Source organism: Solea solea, chromosome 6 (assembly GCF_958295425.1).
Source record: "Solea solea chromosome 6, fSolSol10.1, whole genome shotgun sequence".
NCBI lineage: Eukaryota > Metazoa > Chordata > Actinopteri > Pleuronectiformes > Soleidae > Solea > Solea solea.
In genome coordinates, this window is record NC_081139.1 from 1,634,486 (window position 1) to 1,654,154 (window position 19,669).

At 40.9% G+C, this 19,669-nt stretch overlaps 1 protein-coding gene across 2 annotated transcripts in view; it reads right to left on the minus strand.

Annotated features, from left to right (window-relative positions):
• The window catches only part of srgap3 (SLIT-ROBO Rho GTPase activating protein 3), a 67,794-nt gene extending 53,428 nt beyond the window's left edge, over nt 1–14,366 (minus strand). For both annotated transcript variants that reach the window (XM_058632067.1, XM_058632066.1), the window contains exon 1: nt 13,721–14,366. In XM_058632067.1, coding sequence (XP_058488050.1) covers nt 13,721–13,784 — 64 coding nt within the window. In that variant the 5' untranslated portion in view covers nt 13,785–14,366. The remainder of the gene's footprint in view (nt 1–13,720) is intronic.
• Nucleotides 14,367–19,669: the final 5,303 nt, after the last annotated feature.

Below are 19,669 nucleotides of genomic sequence, written 5' to 3' on the forward strand. Positions count from 1 at the left end.
GGTATATTTTGTTTATTTAGCCCGTCTTTGTTTGACTCAGTCTAATTTCATTTTAGTTGTTTAGAATCCCTGTGATAATCACTTAGAACTGACAGGAGCTTCAGTCTGTAAATCCTTTCACGTGCAGATTACCATCAATAAAAAAGAGAATAATCTGGTGTATAAGAAATCTAGGAAATCTTGACGCTATAGTGAATTAATCCAAACAAAATGAGCGGTCGTGTTTAAAAACCTCTCAGATCTACTGAAAACTTAAAAGCTTTGTGCCATGCATCAGAATATGCAGCCTGTTCATAAATACAGTTCATTAAAGTGAAAGTATGTTGGAACAGAGTGCATATGTAGACCATATATTACACATTCATACACAGTATATGTGGGGAACGAGCAGTGACTCGGAGATAAACAACCACCTTTAACCTACAGACAGTTTCACTGCTCCTGCATCATTTACAACATGCTGCGTATAAGAGAGCAAGTGGAACTAATAATCACAGACACTAAACTCTCACGACCTCATGTCCAGAGCCGACCTCACGGCGACGGATGATCACAAAGAAAAAAATGTTCAATCCAAGATGGCTGCCTTCCTGTTGGGTTTAGAGCATAGGTCAAATTGACTTTTTTGACCGTCTCAACCTAATAAACGCGGGTGCCAAGTTTCATTAATGTACGTTAAAACCGACACCAGATGACCTAATAGTCCGTTTTTATCCCCGCCCACAATTTTCCAGTTTTTCAAATTTTGTAAATTTTCACATGTAGAAATTCACACATAATTTTCACGTACATTTTCACACGTAAATTTTCACATGTAAATTTTCACACAGAAATTTTCACACAGAAATGTTCACATGTAAATGTTCACATGTAAATTTGCACATGTAAATGTTCTTTTTCCTGCTAATAATGTGGACAATGTGTCCATACTTTGATTCTAAACTTCACTCATAATAATAAATCGTGTTTTATGACTTGTTTTAGGGCTGTAACTAACAAGAAAATGTCAGCAAATGTTGAGAAATGTTGATCAGTGCTTGTCAAACCTGGAAATGAGGATGTTCTCAAATGTCTTGTTTGATTTCTTTGTGACATGAAGCAGAAACCAGGAAATATTCACATTTAAGAAGCTGAAAGTGAAACACTGAAAGTGATTATCAAAAACGTTGACGATTAATTTGAGTAATTTATTAATAATTGATTAACTGAGTAATAGTTTCAGTCCTAACTGGTTAATTAATGTGTTAGTCTCACTGTGGTCAGCAGGACTGTCTGACATTCTTATACATATTTCATTTTTTCATGGAAAAAAACTTTGTATCGGTGGGTGCACCAAAAAGCACAGGGCCGGCCCTGCTCACGTCCATACATCATCATTATCAGAGGCCCAATCCTTCAACTGGACACCTGCTCCTCTATAGAATATTTTTCCTGCAGCGTTTAGGGACAGGAATTGAAAGCACAAAAAGTGAACATTTATCTCCTCACAGAACAGGAAAACCTTTAGAAAACAATAGAAGGATGTCGGTGATCCATGAACTTTGACCCACGCTGTCAAACTCCCGCACTGGTCTGGCAGCTGCTGTGTTACAGCAGATAGAGTGTGACATGTCTTACAATGACTGCATCTGGTGCAGAAAAAAAAATAATTTTAGTTTGGGTTTAATGAACAATAAACATCTGCTAGAGTGTCACTAAACATGACTAATATTGTGTGCATGAAAAACCTTTCATTTCTCACGCACATGCTGCTTTCGAGATGGTTGTCAGTCATGCACGTGTGGTTTTTTTGAGGGGAGTATATGAGCACGCACAGTAGTCTGTCTATGGTCGAGGTGAGAGGTGAATCTGCAGTTGAGACTTCCTCTGGCTGGGCAGGGTGACTTCCTGTTGGCTTCGTGCATATTTAAATGACACCCAAATATAGCACTTTTCACATTTTATTGGACTCATGTAAAAGAAATAATATTCATAATTTACTTGATGCATTTTTAGCAGTGATATAAAGTAGCAATAATTGTGCAGAAGTCACAAGATTAGACCATTTTTCTTGTCTTTTTGTTCATAAAAGTGAGCCAAATTCGCCTACCAGCCCCGACTAGGAGTTGAGGATGCCATCATCTACCTGCTAGACCGTGTCTACGCTCACCTGGACAAGCCGGCGAGCACTGTAAGAGTCATGTTTTTTGACTTCTCCAGTGCATTCAACACCATCAGGCCAGCTCTACTGAGTGAGAAACTGACAGCTATGCGGGTGGAGCCCCCCCTTGTGTCCTGGATTGTGGATTACCTGACTGGCAGACCACAGTATGTGCGCCTGCAGCACTGCACATCAGACAGACTGATCAGCAACACCGGGGCACCGCAGGGGACGGTCCTCTCTCCCTTCCTCTTCACCCTGTACACCACAGACTTCAGCCACTGCACAGAGACCTGCCATCTTCAGAAGTTTTCTGACGACTCTGCAGTAGTTGGACTTATCAGTAAGGGTGAGGAGACTGAGTACAGGGGTGTGGTGGACAACTTTGTCACGTGGTGTGAGCAGAACCATCTGCAGCTCAACGCGACAAAAACTAAAGAACTGGTGGTGGACCTGAGGAGGACCAGGGCTCCAGTGACCCCTATCTCCATCCGTGGGGTTAACGTGGACATAGTTGAGGATTACAAGTACTTAGGGGTGTACTTGGACAATAAACTGGACTGGACTAAAAACACAGACGCACTCTACAGGAAGGGTCAAAGCCGTCTCTATTTTCTGAGGCGGCTGAGGTCCTTCAACATCTGCCGGAAAATGCTGCGGATGTTTTACGAGTCTGTGGTGGCCAGTGCCATTCTCTACGCTGTGGCGTGCTGGGGCAGCAGACTGAAGGTGCGGGACGCCAACAGACTTAACAAACTCATCCGCAAAGCCAGCCATGTTGTTGGAGAGGAGATTGACTCCCTGACAGCAGTGTCAGAGAGAAGGATGTTGTCCAGGATTAGGTCCATACTGGACAACTCCCTCCATCCTCTACATGATGTGCTGACCAGCCACAGAAGCACATTCAGCAAGAGACTTATTCTACCACGCTGCACCACAGAACGCCACAGGAAATCATTCCTGCCTGTGGCCATTAAGCTGTACAATTCCTCTGTATGATAAATAGGCTTATACTTCCTCTGTATATATTGTTAATATGGGGGGAGGGGGAAGTACAAGTTGTGAAGTATATTCTGGAAATGTTTAACTCTGTAAATTTATTCTTATTTTAATAGTATTCTTTAATTTTGTAATTTTATTCTTATGTTTACTCCTACTTCTTCTTATAGTTTGTAATTTTGTAATTTCCAAAAAAATTGCTGTTACAACATTCGTTACCTTTGTACACTGGAGCGCTGTGACGAAAGAATTTCCCGCAAGGGATTAATAAAGTATTTTCTATTCTATTCTATTCTATTCTATTCTATTCTATTTCAATCCAATTTTAAACATTTGGAGTACTTTTTGCTCAGGCGTGTTTATATAGCACATTCTTATAGCCTCTGTATATAATGTATGTTTAAACATGGTAATGGTGTTCTAAAGGTTAAAATATGAGAATTAAATATCATATTTTAGAAGAGTTTGCCCATGTGTCTCAAAGACATTGTCTCTGATATATTCAAATAAAATAAATATGGGTAAATTATGTGACCAAAAACACCCCGATACTGATTCTCTTATATTGGGAAAAATATGTGAAGTCATGTCAGGACACCAGCTGATGCATTGGTGCAGCATTTTACTGCAAGGTTGCTGTTTAAGTGGACCATGTGATGTCTTGACGCAATGAAAATTGGGAGTGCAGTGAACTGAATGAGAGGGAAATTCTGCAGATCATCCTCGCGACGGCAGGAGAATCCTGGCTGAATAAGGCGGCCGGCTGCCAGAGGAGGAGCAGGAGAGACTCTGCTCTTTTTCACTGCAGGGCAGTAAAGCTAAAATATGGTGCCCACATATAATAATGGAGCGTGACGGTGAGTGTGGCTTTTCCTGTCGATAATCACGTGCTTATTTATGCATTTAAGGGTTTCAGTGAGCCGTGAATTAGCACGGATTCCATTTCTATGATTTTGGATGTTGATGCAGCATCTAGACACACATGGAATTAGATTTAAGAAGCAAATAAAATATCCATTTCTTCATTAAAAAATACTGTATTTTATTGTTTGAAAATACACTTTGTGCTCCCTGATTTGTTCCTTGCACCTTGGTTTTGTGTTTGCAATTCTTGTCGCTCCAAAACTCAGTAGCCAATCAGCAGGGAGCTTCCTAAGGGGTTAGCCCATGGTCAGAATCGCAAAGCACGAATCAGTGGGCGCAAAGAATGGATCAGGGAGTGCAAAGAACGAATAAGGGAGCGCAAAAAAATTAATCAGTAAGCGTAAAGAATGAATAAGGGAGCACAAAAAATGAATCAGGGAGTGCAAAGAACAGATAAGGGAGGGCAAAGAAGAAATAAGGGAGCGCAAAAAATTAATCAGGAAGGGTAAAGAATGAATAAGGGAGCACATAAAATTAATCTAGGAGTGCAAAGAATGGATAAGGGAGGGCAAAGAACAAATAAGGGAGGGCAAAGAATGATTAAGGGAGTGCAAAAAAACGAATCAGGGAGTGCAAAGTACGTATAAGGGAGCGCAAAAAATGAATCAGTAAGCGTAAAGAATGAATAAGGGAGCCCAAAAAATGAATCAGGGAGTGCAAAGAACAGATAAGGGAGGGCAAAGAACAAATAAGGGAGAGCAAAAAATTAATCAGGAAGCGTAAAGAATGAATAAGGGAGCACATAAAATTAATCAAGGAGTGCAAAGAATGGATAAGGGAGGGCAAAGAATGATTAAGGGAGTGCAAAAAACGAATCAGGGAGTGCAAAGAACGAATAAGGGAGCGCAAAAAATGAATCAGGAAGCGTAAAGAACAAGTAAGGGAGCGCAAAGAATGAATCTGGGAGTGCAAAGAACGAATAAGGGAGTGCAAAAAACATCAGAAAGCGTAAAGAACGAATCAGGGAGGGCAAAGAAAGAATAAGGGAGTGCAGGGAATGAATAAGGGAGGACAAAGAATGAATAAGGGAGTGCAGAGAATGAATAAGGGAGTGCAAATAACAAGTGTATTTTCAAACAAAAAATCCAATATTTTTGAATGATTAAATCAACATTTTATTTACTTCTTAAAAAGTGTTGTTTGCTTCATGAAAAGTGTTATCGTCATAAATATTGACACAAATCTAATTCCATAGACACACATTCAGACAACTCTGAGCCACGTACTCCCGCGCTCTGCAGTTTGAGGCCTCTATAATTCACACAGAGACACACGACCCTTACACAGACCATAGTTCACCCTCACCGCCCAATGAACTGTTTGATGATACAAGTTCCAGCCACTGAACTAATCCCCCGACTCCTCTATTCTTTTTTTCTTTTTTTAATCCGCTTATTATTAATACAATTCTGAATTCACGAGGGCATGTTCCTCCTGATGTCAGTGCAGGTTGTTCTCTGTCTGTCTGTCTGTCTGTCTGTCTGTCTGTCTGTCTCGTCTGGTCTCTCATTAACCCGGACTGCATGTGTACTCAGAGATAAGAATTAGGAGCCGAGACCAATCAATGAGTGAGCAGAGGTGAACGGCAGTGCCCTCCAGCAAGACGTCAGCTGTCAGTCCACGTGTCCATGTGTCCATGTGTCCATGTGTCACTCCTAAACCTCGCTCCTAATTACCGGATGTCTCACAGGATATTTCTGTCAAACAGAGTGATACAATAAGCTTGTTTTATATCATTTTCCACCGACCATTTCACTTCTGTTCACCTTAGGTTACAACCTTTGATATGAAGCTTGATGATAGCGTAGTGAAGCCTCCAAAACTGCAGTAAACCTTTAACACACTGACAATAATATCAACATCCAGCAGTTGCTCTGGTTCCCATCACTCCCACACTTCCTCATCACTCTCCCAACATTGATTTCCTCTCTCCGGTGCCTGTATCGTCATCACATCACCACCACCACCACGAGAGTGATGGTACGCTGCAGCTGAGGAGCACGCCCTTTCAGACTCGAGCTGTCCATCTTTTGCCGTTTCTAGGATGCAGCTCTGCATGACCAGGCTCAGACATGTCTCCATGGCAACATGGGCGGTGCCCTTATTGGAGGAGAGGTGGCGTCTGGCGGATGTGGAGAGGTGGCAGTGGTGAGTGAAGAGGTACACAGAACAGAGAAAGATGTTCAGTACTGTTGTGTGCATCTGATCAAGGCTTATTGTACCATTTCCTTCTGAACATCTAACATCTAACAACATCCATAAGCTACAACGCACCAATACCCTGGATGTTTAAAGAATTCAGTGGACTTAACAACAACCAGCTTCTAGAAAAGCGAAGATGTGTTAATCATGGAGATGAACCCGAGGACAGAAATGTCCCGAGTGTGTGCTGAGTCACAACCAAACAAACCCAACAGCTGCACAGAGTAAACAACGGCCTTCATATGTTTGGGATTTATTAATATATCATTTATCAGGGGAAAAAAAACCAAACAAACAGTTTGAAGATACAGTTAAATCAGCTTAATGATAGATATTGAAAGTAGTCATTACTCTTCAGGGTTCTCCGGTTTCGTTTATAATTTTCGTTTATCATTTAATACGTTTATATTGTCAATTTTTTTATCGTTCCATATTAAAACAAACACTTTTATTTTGAAATCATGTGAAATATGTAGATAAATAATAATAAACATTATTTTAATGTCCCTTTGTCTCTATTGTCCCTTTTCCTCTATGGTCCCAGCTCGGCACTCGTGTTTGTTGGCTTTCAGCAGTGCTGTCGCTAAAATACACCAGACTCCTCTGTTAAATGATGAGATTTTAGACATTTCCTTTGCTAAATGTTGGAAATTAAAAAATTAAAAAGTCTTTTTAACTGATCTACAGTTCGGCACTGTGCGGTTCCATTCTTGTGTCGGACGTCTCTTCCTGTGACGGCACGCACAGTATCGCCTCAGCGCGCTTGGAACCTCACCTGAGCAGATACTAAAAAAAAAAAGTACCACGTACTATCACTAATAGAATAGAATAAGAAGCAGAATAAGAAGCAGAATAACCGCGCAGAGGCGAGGCGTGCTGGTGGAAACACGGCATATGTGTCCCTGTGATGGACTGGTGCCCTGTGCAGGTTGTACCCCCGCCTTACCCCCGCGACCCTCGTGTGGAGGATAAAGTGGTAGAAGACGGATGGATGGATGAATACATGAATACATGTCAGAGCTGTTTCCACCATCAGTGGTGGATCAGAGGGATTGGCACTAAAGGGAGCACTGTTCAATTATCTCAAGTCTACTGTGGGACGTGTGCTTCACTGTTATGTAATAAAGTTAATTTAGCAGGTCCCTAATCTACTCTGGGAAGAACTTTGCAAATGACTTGTTCACACAGTGACTTTTTCAAACTCTCAGTGCAGAGTTATTTTTTGCACCACTGCCCTGTTTCTAAGGTTTCTCTCCCCGCGAGACTTGGTTTTATAAACTGTCGCTGTGTGAAATAAATACACGTTTAACCTTTTTCATTTTCTTACAACAACTTTTAAAATCCTTTTGATGAATCCTTTAAGTAGCATCAGTTAAAGGTTAATGATGTGTGAATCTAGACCTTAGACCTTAGACCTTCACATTAACAAGCATGAATCTCGTCGTCCTAGAAAACCTAGATGAATGAGCCGGTTTCAAGTGTCAATCACACTTTTTTCAAACAAACTTGATTTTAAGCTTCTGTGACAGCGTTGCATTTCTGGACACTGTGATTCATCACTGTGATTGTGTCATGACACAATTACAGTGTTGAAAGGCGACACTTCTGCTGCTGATTAAAATTCACTCGGCACAAACAAGCGGATGAAACGAGAAGTGAAACCGTCCACTGACTGGCACCAAAAATCGCCAAGAAATTCCCTGTTGACTGTTTTGTTGACTTGTTTGTCTCCCTCATCAATGCCACAGCACGGACAAACAAACCACTATTCTAAAGATTCTTGTGTTTTCACCATAATTTATGCCTGACCAGAGCAGCCAGCTCATGAAAGACCAATTATCTCTGCAAATCTTGTGAGACGGACGGAACAAACTCTCAATTCATCGTGTGGCAGCTGCGCTCGTCGCACTGCTGAGTCTGCAGAGATGAGACCGGAGTCTGCCAAAAGCTCCTTATGTGATGATATACAGTTATGGTGGCAAGAGGAATGATGATACATCAGATACATATGCAGGTTTCATCTAAAAGGATTAAAAGGCACGAGAGGATCTCGTGTCATTTAATTCAACTCTCTTAATATTATCCACATTTACTGGTTTAGAAATAAATATTGTTTTTTTTTAACTAATGACATAACAAACACAAAGTTGACTTTTTGGTTTCACGCAGGAAACAAACACTGATCTCTGGCGTCAAAGTCAACATGTGGACTTTGTCACCCTGTATATGCAACAACTACATCACATGATTTCCTTCTGCTCTGCTGCAATAATCCTGACCCTTGGCCCCCCCGAGTCACTTCCTACAGGAGAGACTCGATTGTGCTGATGTCAGTGAAACACTTGTTATGCTTTAACATGTTTTAAATGGACAGCTATCGTGTGTCTCTCAGTCTCAGGGGTCCGGACAGTAAATGCAGAACACTGTACCGTGTTTACAGCTCAGCGCAGCACAGTGTAGAGCGGTAAACTCGGCCAAAACACTGAGATCACCGATAAATTCATGACACGGGAGCAACATCCACGGCTCGCTGCATGTGTCGCACTGATATTATCATTACAACACACCAACAGCCTTGAAACATATGTGAAAAGTGTGTGTTTCTCTGTTTTTCTCCATTCCATTCACTTTGTGGTCAATGCAGTCCAATCAACATTCTTACTGACTCCAACCGTTAGGTGCCAGACCACTGTGCTCGACACCCAAAAGGGAAGGGACTCATTCTGGCTCCTTTCACAAGTTTTGACAATAGAAATGCAAAATAACTGCCTACACCAGCCTTTTTCAAACTGTGGGGCGAGTCCTAACTAAAGTTTAGCAGGTGGAACTTTTGGTCTCGCTGTGACCAGGACTCATTTAAGTGACGTACCACAACACAATGTACACTGGTGACTACAAGGTTTGGATAATGGAGAAGTTTCTGACAGAGGCAAAAAGAAAACTGTGCAATGTTTCAGAAACTAACAACAAGCCAACGTCAGCTGAACGGAACAATGATTCACGACGACCAAAACCCAAGACGAGAAAATGCCACCAAAGACCTCTCTGTGTGTTGTGTGACAGCATTTGTATTGTTAAAACAAAAAAATGTTATTGGCACAGAAGATTATTGATATTGGTAAAGTATTCTTTGTTATCCAAATGTATTTATTGTTTAATAAAATGACACTATTATAGTTATAATTGCACATTTCATATTTTTGTTTGAAAATTGCTTTCTCATGAAGCAATATTCAGGTTATTTAATAGGCAATTAAGTTATTAAGGCTTTAAAAAATGCGTGTATTTTGTCTTCTTATGTGCTGTTGACCGTTTTTCATTTCCTTTTGTTCATAAAATTGTGACGTATTCCCAAATTTCACAAATTCAATCCAATTTTAAACATTTTGAGTATGCGCTGTTGAGTCAGTTATGATTCCTTTCATATCTCATATCGCATTTTAAGTTGTGATGTAAGTAGCAATAATTGTGCAGAAGTCACAAAATTAGAGCGTTTTTCTTTCCTTTTTGTTGATAAAAACGAGCCAAGTGAACGTCGCACTGTGACGTATTTCACATTTTTAGTACTTTTTTAGCTTTTTGTGTTTGTATAGTTAGTGAAAATGACTTTTTTTTCATGAGATTGTCTAGGTTGTGCTGGAAAAAAAGGATATAAGACACTCTATATTGAACATTCCTATAGCCTCTGTATTTACTGTATGTTTAACCATAGTAATGGAAAAAAGCAGTGGAAATACTCTGTGTTCTAAGGGTTAACCAGAAAAACCCTAAATAAAAACAAAAGACTGATCAATCGTTCAGTAAGCTCTCACAGAAATGTAGAACTAAATCATGCAATGATAAATGAGTCAGCAGCAACAGAACTTCAGTGGGCCGCCCGTGTGACTGTAATCAATGCTGCTGCTGCTGCTGCACAAAAACAATCAGACCCTGAATGATGCCCAACATTGAGAGGAAAACAGAATAAATAAGCTGTCCCACTAAACATTAGCCAGCCTAATGATTTTCTTTTCTTTTTTTCAAACGTGCTGGCAGATGGAGAATCCTCGGCTGCTGAGTCAGCAAAAACATTTTCTTCAACTCCCAACATGTCTGTGTCGGCCCAGCTCCATGCTGCCCAGCTCCATGCTGCCCAGCTCCATGCTGCCCAGCTCCATGCTGCCCAGCTCCATGCTGCCCAGCTCCATGCTGCCCAGCTCCATGCTGCCCAGCTCCATGCTGCCCAGCTCCATGCTGCCCAGCTCCATGCTGCCCAGCTCCATGCTGCCCAGCAGGGGACCACCAGGCAACTAACTTATGGTGTTTCTCAGGATTGTTAAGTCTTTTTTAACTGAGCTATAGATGGATAGATAGATAGATAGATAGATAGATAGATAGATAGATAGATAGATAGATACTGTAATTAGTCATCACATTGTGCCACGATCCCATGAACGGACTTCAGGATGTAACTACCGCAGCTGAGAAGACGTCTGTAGCCTGGAGCGTCAACAAACACGGACACACCTTCTGTAATGTCTCACATGATGCTCATCAGTCTTTCAGCAAAACCAACAGTTTTTCTGCTAACAAAAGAGACAAGCTCATGCTAAGCAAGATCTCCCCATGTACTGTAACCACTGTATACTGTAGTATAGTATGAGCTCCTTTCTAATATCACATTAAAATGGCTCCAAACAAAACAATATGAATGGAAAAAAAGGACTTTTTTATCTACAAAATGCTGCAGGACAACCACCATTTCTAAAAGGTTCGCTGAGCCAGAAAATACAACTGCTGCACCCCAAGTACGACAAATCGGTGATTAATTGCAGGGAAAGCAGCCAACAGAATCTGTTGTCTCTCAGTCACAGTAAAGCACAGCAAAAAAAGATATAAACACTAGACCAATTTAATAAAAGTGAGTCACTCTGGAGACAACGGAGAGTCTATTCTGGTGCACTTGTGTCTCTTGACATTTTCTAATGAGATTTTAAGGTTCAGGTTTTGTTTGGAAGCTTTGGTCCTGTGCATCATCAGCACCACCTCTCCCTCCCTCCCTCCCTCTCTCTCTCTCTCTACAGCGATCTGTGGACTTCTTATTAATCTGCAGTCTAATTTACTGGATTAATAAAGCAGGTTTAGATTTTACATTGGTCTTAAAAGGTTTGATTGATCCTGGAGAAGTACAGATTTAAATTGGAGCCTTTTTAACGTGGCCTTAGAACCACTACCTGACTGTAGAAGTGGCAGAGCTGCAGACCAGCAACCACATGGTGGTTCTACTATAGAGTCCAAGCTCCTCAGTCAGTCTCTCTCTGTTCAGAGGAGTAAGAACACTCTGCTGCCAGGTGAACAGTCTGAGTAAAGTGAACAAGATCCACCGAGGTCCCTCAGAGACCGAGGCTTTGGCAGCCGGGCCTTGAGCACCATCAAGCATTCAGGATGACAGAGAGTTAAAGTTTCAGCAGTGCAGCGTTTTGTAACATTTAATCTACGCACACAAATGTAGATTAAATTACCGTTTCTTTAGTCATTTCTTTCCCTGCCGTGCATTTATTAACCCCGCTACATAACGACGGAGCGACCGCGTGATCTTGTTACGAGCCAATCAATGGCACACTGAGGATGTGGCCGCCTTCCGCGACGCACACATTAAACCATACGGCAATAACTCACAATGAGACAGGTGCAATTTTCCATCCGGAATTTCATTAGGGCTCCCTCTCTGCCTGGTTCTAGTCATCACAGATGTGTTGGTGTGAGGCGGCGGACGTGATCCAGCAGCTACATGTGACAAACAAGAGCAGCTTTCACCATAAATGACGTTTCCGTTCCCTCCGAACACAGATTGAGGACCTCGTCTAACGCAAAGAGGCGGCAGACACAGCTTGGATCCATTGAAACAAAGCTTCTCCCCCCAAAACACAGCTGGACGCAAATACCCGAGAAGCCAAATGTGTCTTTCAGGGAAAGGAAAGACACATTTACACATGTTTTAAGACAGTATCCAAACTTCCAGACACACATAAACGACTGGGGTTGTGATCAGAAAGACCCTCAGGAGGCATCACCGTAGTGAAACCACTGAGAGCATGAAGAATGTGAGTTCTAGGTCCAGAGCCTTGAATCCACGTAAAGGGAGTTGTCCACTCACAGGCAGCACACTCTCTCATTTACACTCCCATTTTTATATACACGGCAGAGCTAAATGTCACTTATTGTAATTAGAGAATGTTTATTTGTTTGGACTGCACATCTTTGGGTCGATCTCCGGGAAACTTGGGATATGTTGTTCAACACAGTTATCGTCTATGCTCTGTTTTTTTCTCCCAATACTGAATATTATGTTAAAACGTCCTACAAACCAGCAGACAAATATGCATTTAATGTAAGAAAAAAACCACTATGTGCTTTCCATCTAATGTAGGACTGAAGGATTTGGAGAAAGAAAAAAAAGTTACGTGTCATTGTGCGTAGACGTCTAAACGAGGGAGCCAAACCCGCGTCGATCACACTAAAGTACAGCGCTTTAACCAATAAGCCAACTGCAGGTGGAAACCTCATTGAAGCACCAGATTGACGTTCTTTATACCACCACTAGGGGGCGCCTGTTTTAAAAATCATACCTGGGTATGAGACGTAATTCCTGCATATGACCTGTAGCAGGGAAGCCCAACCTCAACCATTTTTCTACGTTTGTTGCTCTGGAACTGGGAAGAGGAAGCTAGTTTCTTGTAGTCGGGGCAGAAGGAGCTAGTTGCAAGTCTCAGGCTGGCCACAAGGTGGACATCTGTCATTGTGGATCTGTCACAAGCCAGAGACGAGAGCCAGAGTGAGCGAGCAGTTTTTACGAGGATCAGTGAATGCATCTCGTGATCGACTAAAAATTAGTCCATGATCCACTGGTTGGGCACCCAGGACCAATATTTACATTTTGTTGGAGGACAGTCTTGAAAGACAGCGTCATCCACCTCTTGTTGCATTCTGCAGTCTCACCACTAGGTGTCATTTTGGCTTACACACTGGCCCTTTAAGGCTATAACTTGTTTCCAACATGTATGTATGATTTTTTCATTTATTTTTTGAATTATCAAACAATAGAATGATGTGACTGCATCCGCTGCACCTTTCTTATTGCACCGATTCAAATGTGAAAAAATTGTGAAAAGGGTGCCACAACAATCCCACATCTTTCCACACACGCAGGGATCTTTTCACCCAGCAACAAAACACACACATGAGGGCAAATCAACATTCAGCACACATACAATCTCTCTGAGACAAACATGTGAGCTCCAGCAGCTCCTGCACTCATGATGCTCTGACCTGCACGGTCATGTGTCAGTATGTTTTCACCCTGGATGTTTGGATGATATGAATATGATGATGATGATGGTGATGATGCAGTGAGCCGGAGACGACGGACAGACTCTGCAGAGACAATGCACGCACACACACACACACACACCGCACCTTTCACTTGGGTCTCATAGTCCGCGATGATCTCCTTGTCCTTCTTGTACCTCGTAGATGACATGGTGTCCTCAGTGTTCCGGAGCGTCGGGGACACTCGGTGATGATCGTACTCTTCTTTTTCCTCCGCTGCTGCTGCTGCTTCTTCTTCTTCTTCTTCTTCTTCTCTAGGGTCCGAGAACAAAAGCTCAAAGGTTGACTTTGAACCAAATCAGTGCGAGACTTGAGCTGCAGTCCAGTCCAGCTGCATTCTCCTCTTTATTGGTTTATTATTATATAATTATTATTATTTCGGAGGGTTTTGTCTGTGTCTCTGTGGCAGATGAACGGTCACAGTCACAGTCAGTGAACTGCTGCTGCTGCTGCTGCTGCTGGTTCTAGTCAAACTCAAAAAGCTTCAGCAGGAAACACAAAAGGCACAAGCGAGACACTCATGACTGTAGTGAGAGCATGATGAAGAGCAAAGAGCGTCGCCTGAAGCCTTCACAGAGTCTCTGCTGCGTCCTCCTCCTCCTCCTCCTTCTTCTTCTCCTTCTTCTTCTTCTGACCTGCTGTGGTTACAAACATAAGCAGACATGGAGCGTTTCACCGTTGACCTGTGACTCTGACGAGCTGCTGCTGCTGCTGCAAGGAAACGGGAATTTAAGACGTCGTCACGTGACTCTCCTCATTATTGTCAAAACCACCCCTCCTTCTTTTTCTGTCTGTCTGTCTGTGTCTCTCTCTCTCACACACACACACACACACACATTTGTACAAATATGATAATGACCGTTTGTGACTGTCTGTAACCCCATTAAAGGTCCAGTGCAACATTCGTTTGTTCTCCATAGCCGAGTGCAAGGGTGTCAAACTCATTCTAGCTCCGGGGCCACACACAGCGCAATCTGATCTCAAGTGGGACAAACCAGTAAAATGCATTTTTTTACAAAACATATTATAAAAATCCTGATATTTCGTGAGAAAATTAAGTGCAACATAAAAACAATATTATGCCTAAGTTTACCATTTACACACATGCATTACAATTTAGAGATCACAGTGCATAAAATATTTAGACGCAGCTATAAATCTAAATCTTATACTTTATTAATCTCCTTTGGGAAATTATTTATTATAATAATAAATTATTATCTGGAACTGAAAAATATAGCATGTCACAAATTCATCCTGCGGTCCATATTGGACCCTCCAATGGGCCGGTTCTGGCCCCAAGGCCGTATGTTTGACACCCCTGGCCTAGTGTATGTGCTTGCTTTACCTCGCATTATTAAGTGTAAATTATATACGACGCAAATGAGAATAAGATTAGTCATGAAAGGGCCCTTGTGTCTGCCCCACGCAAGTGCCAATAATAACAATAATAACAATAATAATAATAATAATAGAATAGACGTGTTGCAGGTCGGTGTCTCGTGTCACGTATGAGGTTTTGTGACAGTTGGTCAATGTACGGTGAAGTTATAGGGCACTTCCTGTTTGGTGGCAAATGGTCCAAAATACGTCAAACTTCCCGATGGTTGCCATGACCACTCCCCTTAACATCATGTCTTTGATGTGTCTAGCACAAATTGGTGCGGGTTTTTTAGGTAGGTACAATAAACTGGCTCGTTTATGAAGCGTGCTAATCGCCAAGATGGACGCCAAATTCAATTCAAAATGGCCGACTTCCTGTTGAGTTGAGGACATGGTCCTGATTGACTTTTTAGTTCGTCTTGGTTTATAACAAGATCCCACCAAGTCTTGTGAAATTTGGTGTAACTTAATCTTGGCTTGCTCCATCAGGGCGTCACTGTAGGGGGCGCTGACATCATATTTAAACTCTAACAAAGGGTTTTACAAGGTTCTTATTGAGTCACATCTATGCCCTTTCTTCTTCTTCTTCATCTTAGACACTTAAAATAAACATTTGCTCAGTGAAATCCCTAAATAAAGAGACTTATTTGAACAGGAAGAAAGAGAAGTCTAACTTGCTGTAACAGAATGAAATGGTGTGTATTTTCTGCTCATATGTCATAATAATATGTGGTTATTTGTTGACTTTTACCGTGTAACCCTCACACACTGTCAGCACGAGGGGCTGCTGTGGATCAGGTCTGACACGGTGGTTTAAATGTGCTCAGCCGTGATGATCCAGCAGCAACAGCAGCAACAGCAGCATCACCCACGATGCTCTAATGATCAGGCTCATCATGAGCCTCCGCTGCTCGGGCTAAACACAGACACAAACCATTAGCACTGAAAAGTGAAAATTACATCTTTCTCTTTGCAGATACACAGGTGCATCCATGTTCCCTTGTTGTTTCCATTGTTTAAATGTTGTGTTTTCTGTTGTCAGAGATGGAGCGGATTATTATTATTATTATTATTATTATTATGCAGATGAATGAGATCACAAGAATGGCATCAGGGACAGAAATGTCAAAAAAATGCTGTCATTATCTCTGGGGAAAGGAGTTAAAAAAACCCTCTATCATGAAGTGAAGTGAGAGTGAGACAGGCTCGATGTCGCCGTCGATGTCTGAAGTCTTGGCGAGTTGTCGGATTGTTGTTTTGTCGCCTTCTCATTTCAGGAGGGAACAAAAACAAGCTGCTGACTCACGACGTGGGAGCACAAACCTGCCCGCGTAACACTGCAGATGCTCCGTCTGCTCCTCACTCAGACTTTGATATATAATTGTTTTAAGTTGACAACAAGAGAGAAACTAATCCCATTTCTTCCAGACATTTTTTATTATTCTACTTGGGGAACATGAGTCACTTATTTGAGGGTCTAATTGTTTGTGTTTACCACAGAAAAGTCACCTTCTTCAGATATGATGTCACAAACACAGCACAGGTTAATCATTTGCTGGCGTGGGTTTTAAGTTCAACTCATACTTACGTACGTACATGTCATTGAATAATGTACATTATTAATCATTACTCTTTGGTATAGATTACACACAGACTGCACCTTTGGCCTGCTGTAAAATCATACTCGCCACAATACAATTAAAACCAGTATGTGAAGGAAATGCAATGTTCTTTATTTTTTTACCCTTTTTAAAAGGGTTTTATAATTTGTTTATTTGTGGATGAAATGCAATAAACTAAACAAATGGAAACACTCAAATGAATAAATGATCAAATTAAATTATCTTCATAGATCTAATACAGGTCGTCCATTGCCTTTTGTCTTTTTTCTAGTTCCACTGCTGTGACAATCTCCAGTAAATAAGTGACCTCTGCTGAAGTCAATGATCCTGATTTACACAGCCATTAGTCAATTATACTCAGAAACAAACGGCTCTAGTATAATATTGTGAACGACATTCTAAGTTGTAGAAGTGCGTCTTTGGAACCATCATTTTGCGAATCCTCGTGTAAAATTGCACAGGATGTAAGAAGAACCAATCTGCTTTAAGGATATTCCCCACTTGCTTGAGTTATTGTTGCATGTTATTGTCTTATCTCGTGTTGTCATCAACCAAAGTTTTCTACCAACCACTAAGTTTCTTCTCACGGTCAGCAACTCAGAGGGAACAAAAGCCATGTTTTATAACAGTTTAACAGTCGTCTGTATCACCATAACGTTTTTGGGGAGTGCAGTCTGCACTCACCGCCTGCCATCTGTCGTGCCGAGGGTTTTGTGATGTAAACACACACACACACACACACACACGTTTCACAGACGTCTCGCTTACTAATTAGAGTCTTGCTAATAATAGTGAAGTTCCTGAATAGTCAAGAAAACAATGTATGAGGTAAAGGCGTTAAATATCACCGTTATATTGGTGAGGTGACGTTAAATAGAGTCGAAACGTGGTGGGAACAAACATAAGGGCTTTCTGTTTTCATTTGCAGGTGTTGTTGCTTTCACTGAATCCAAAGCACTCGCTGTCCTGAGGTTTGATTCATCTCCACAGGGAAACACGTTTATTTTAATCACTCCTCTCTACATAAGCACCATTAATCACAAGTGATAAATGGACAGCTGCAACGATTATGGGTAACTCTAAAGGATTTAAAGAGTTTCATGTAAGAGTGATGATTCTTATTTAACAAATATAAAGCAGTGGCCTCTACTGGCTGTATACGCTATGAATTTACTGAATAGATTTACATAATTATCTATTTAATTATTGGTTAATACTTAGTACATCAGTGCTCATACACGACTCATCTTTTATTGGGTCAGAGAATCGGTATCAGTTAATGTTAACAGAATTATTGTTATGAATCACTTCCAAGCAATAATCCCATAATCTCTGGCATGACTCCTTTAATGAGTTAAATGCATGTGAACAAATTAATTTTAGGAAGAAAAACACACCGATTCCCTGTGTTCTTTTTCCCCAAACAACTTTCTCCCTCTGTTTGTTGTTGATGCTGTGCTGAGTGGTTTCAGATGTGTTCACGGTTATTAAAAACTAACGCCATGGCGCCCCCTACTGATAGTTTATGGTACAGACGTAAAGAAATCTTTTTTTTATTTTATATTATTGTAAAAGGAGAGTTTATAAACGAAAGCAGTGCTCTTTAACAAGGAAAACAAAAGAAATAATTCCAAACCTTGACAAAAAAAATATGTACAAAATGACTTCCACATTTGTTTATGCATACGTGTTGTCATAATAACTGGTTTAAACATGTCTGGACTTGAGTTAATGTTTTCATAAAATGAATATAGAGAGAGAATTAGATGTTAACCTCAGTCTGTATTTATTAAACACATACCATTTTATTTTTTTAAAGGGGAAAAAAATAGAGACTTTCAACATTCATCCATCCAAGGTTTTGGGGCCAAACAAAGATAGACTCATGATGGATATACTGTTATTAGGAGATTATGATATTTGTTATGGACTTTTTTGTTATGGACTTTTATGATTTGACGCTATTTTGTGGGCGGGCTGAAAAGTTCATAGGCTTTACTTGATGCACTGGTCGACTTTGACCGAAGTAATGTGATTTATTTTATGTCCGCATTGAATGCACGTGTCATGCTTATATTTTGAAAGACGTAAGCCGGAAGTGTCAAACGGTTGTTGTCGGTGTTATGCCGAGTTCTGCGCCTGCCGAGAATTGCATGCCTCTGACGAGAACGCGCCCGGCTGAAACGGAAACCATAACCTGGCGATACTTTTCGCAATTCATTAATGACGACACGTCATCCGAGAACAGTAGTTTCGGTACTTAGCGACGTTAGTAACCGTTGTTTTTTTTTTGTTTCGTTTTTTTTTTTATGTATGCAGGAAGACATCCACATATAACATGAGCACCACTATTTCATCCCAAAATACTATCCCGTTTTATAGCACAGGTAACACACACACGCCGACTGTAGCATACCATTCCTTTACTCATGGTTCAAAATGCATTATTGAAAGCTTCATTCACTCCAAACATGCCCTTAATTTGTCCTGAATACAAAAAATAAACAAAACAAAACCGACTCATGTGAACATAGGAATTATCGCTTTAATGCCATTTTAGACACTAGATGTACAATATTTCTAACTAACCATGTTATTTATATTTTAGTAAACACTTTAATATGGGCATACTGCAAACTGCTGAAATACTACTACTGAACTACTAATGAAGTGATGCTACTAGCATAATATTCACATGAATACTAACAGATTAAAAACACAATAAAAACACATACATACCTTGTGTCCTCGTCAGCCAGGTGCTAAAACAAAAAGAAAAGTGATTAAGACTCCGTTTGCAGCCTTAATTGGCACTTTTATATCGTTTTTTTCCTACTTCCGGTATTTTACCCTTTCAAAATAGTAGCATCGCATTTGAACAGGATGGATGGATGGACGGACATATCACAATAAAAGTAAGACAACATAATTTACAAACACGTGTGGTGTAAAATGGAGTTGATTTCACGTCTAACTAATCGTCCTGGTTAAATAAAACGGGGATGTTCAAAAATGTTCGTAACAAAAACGT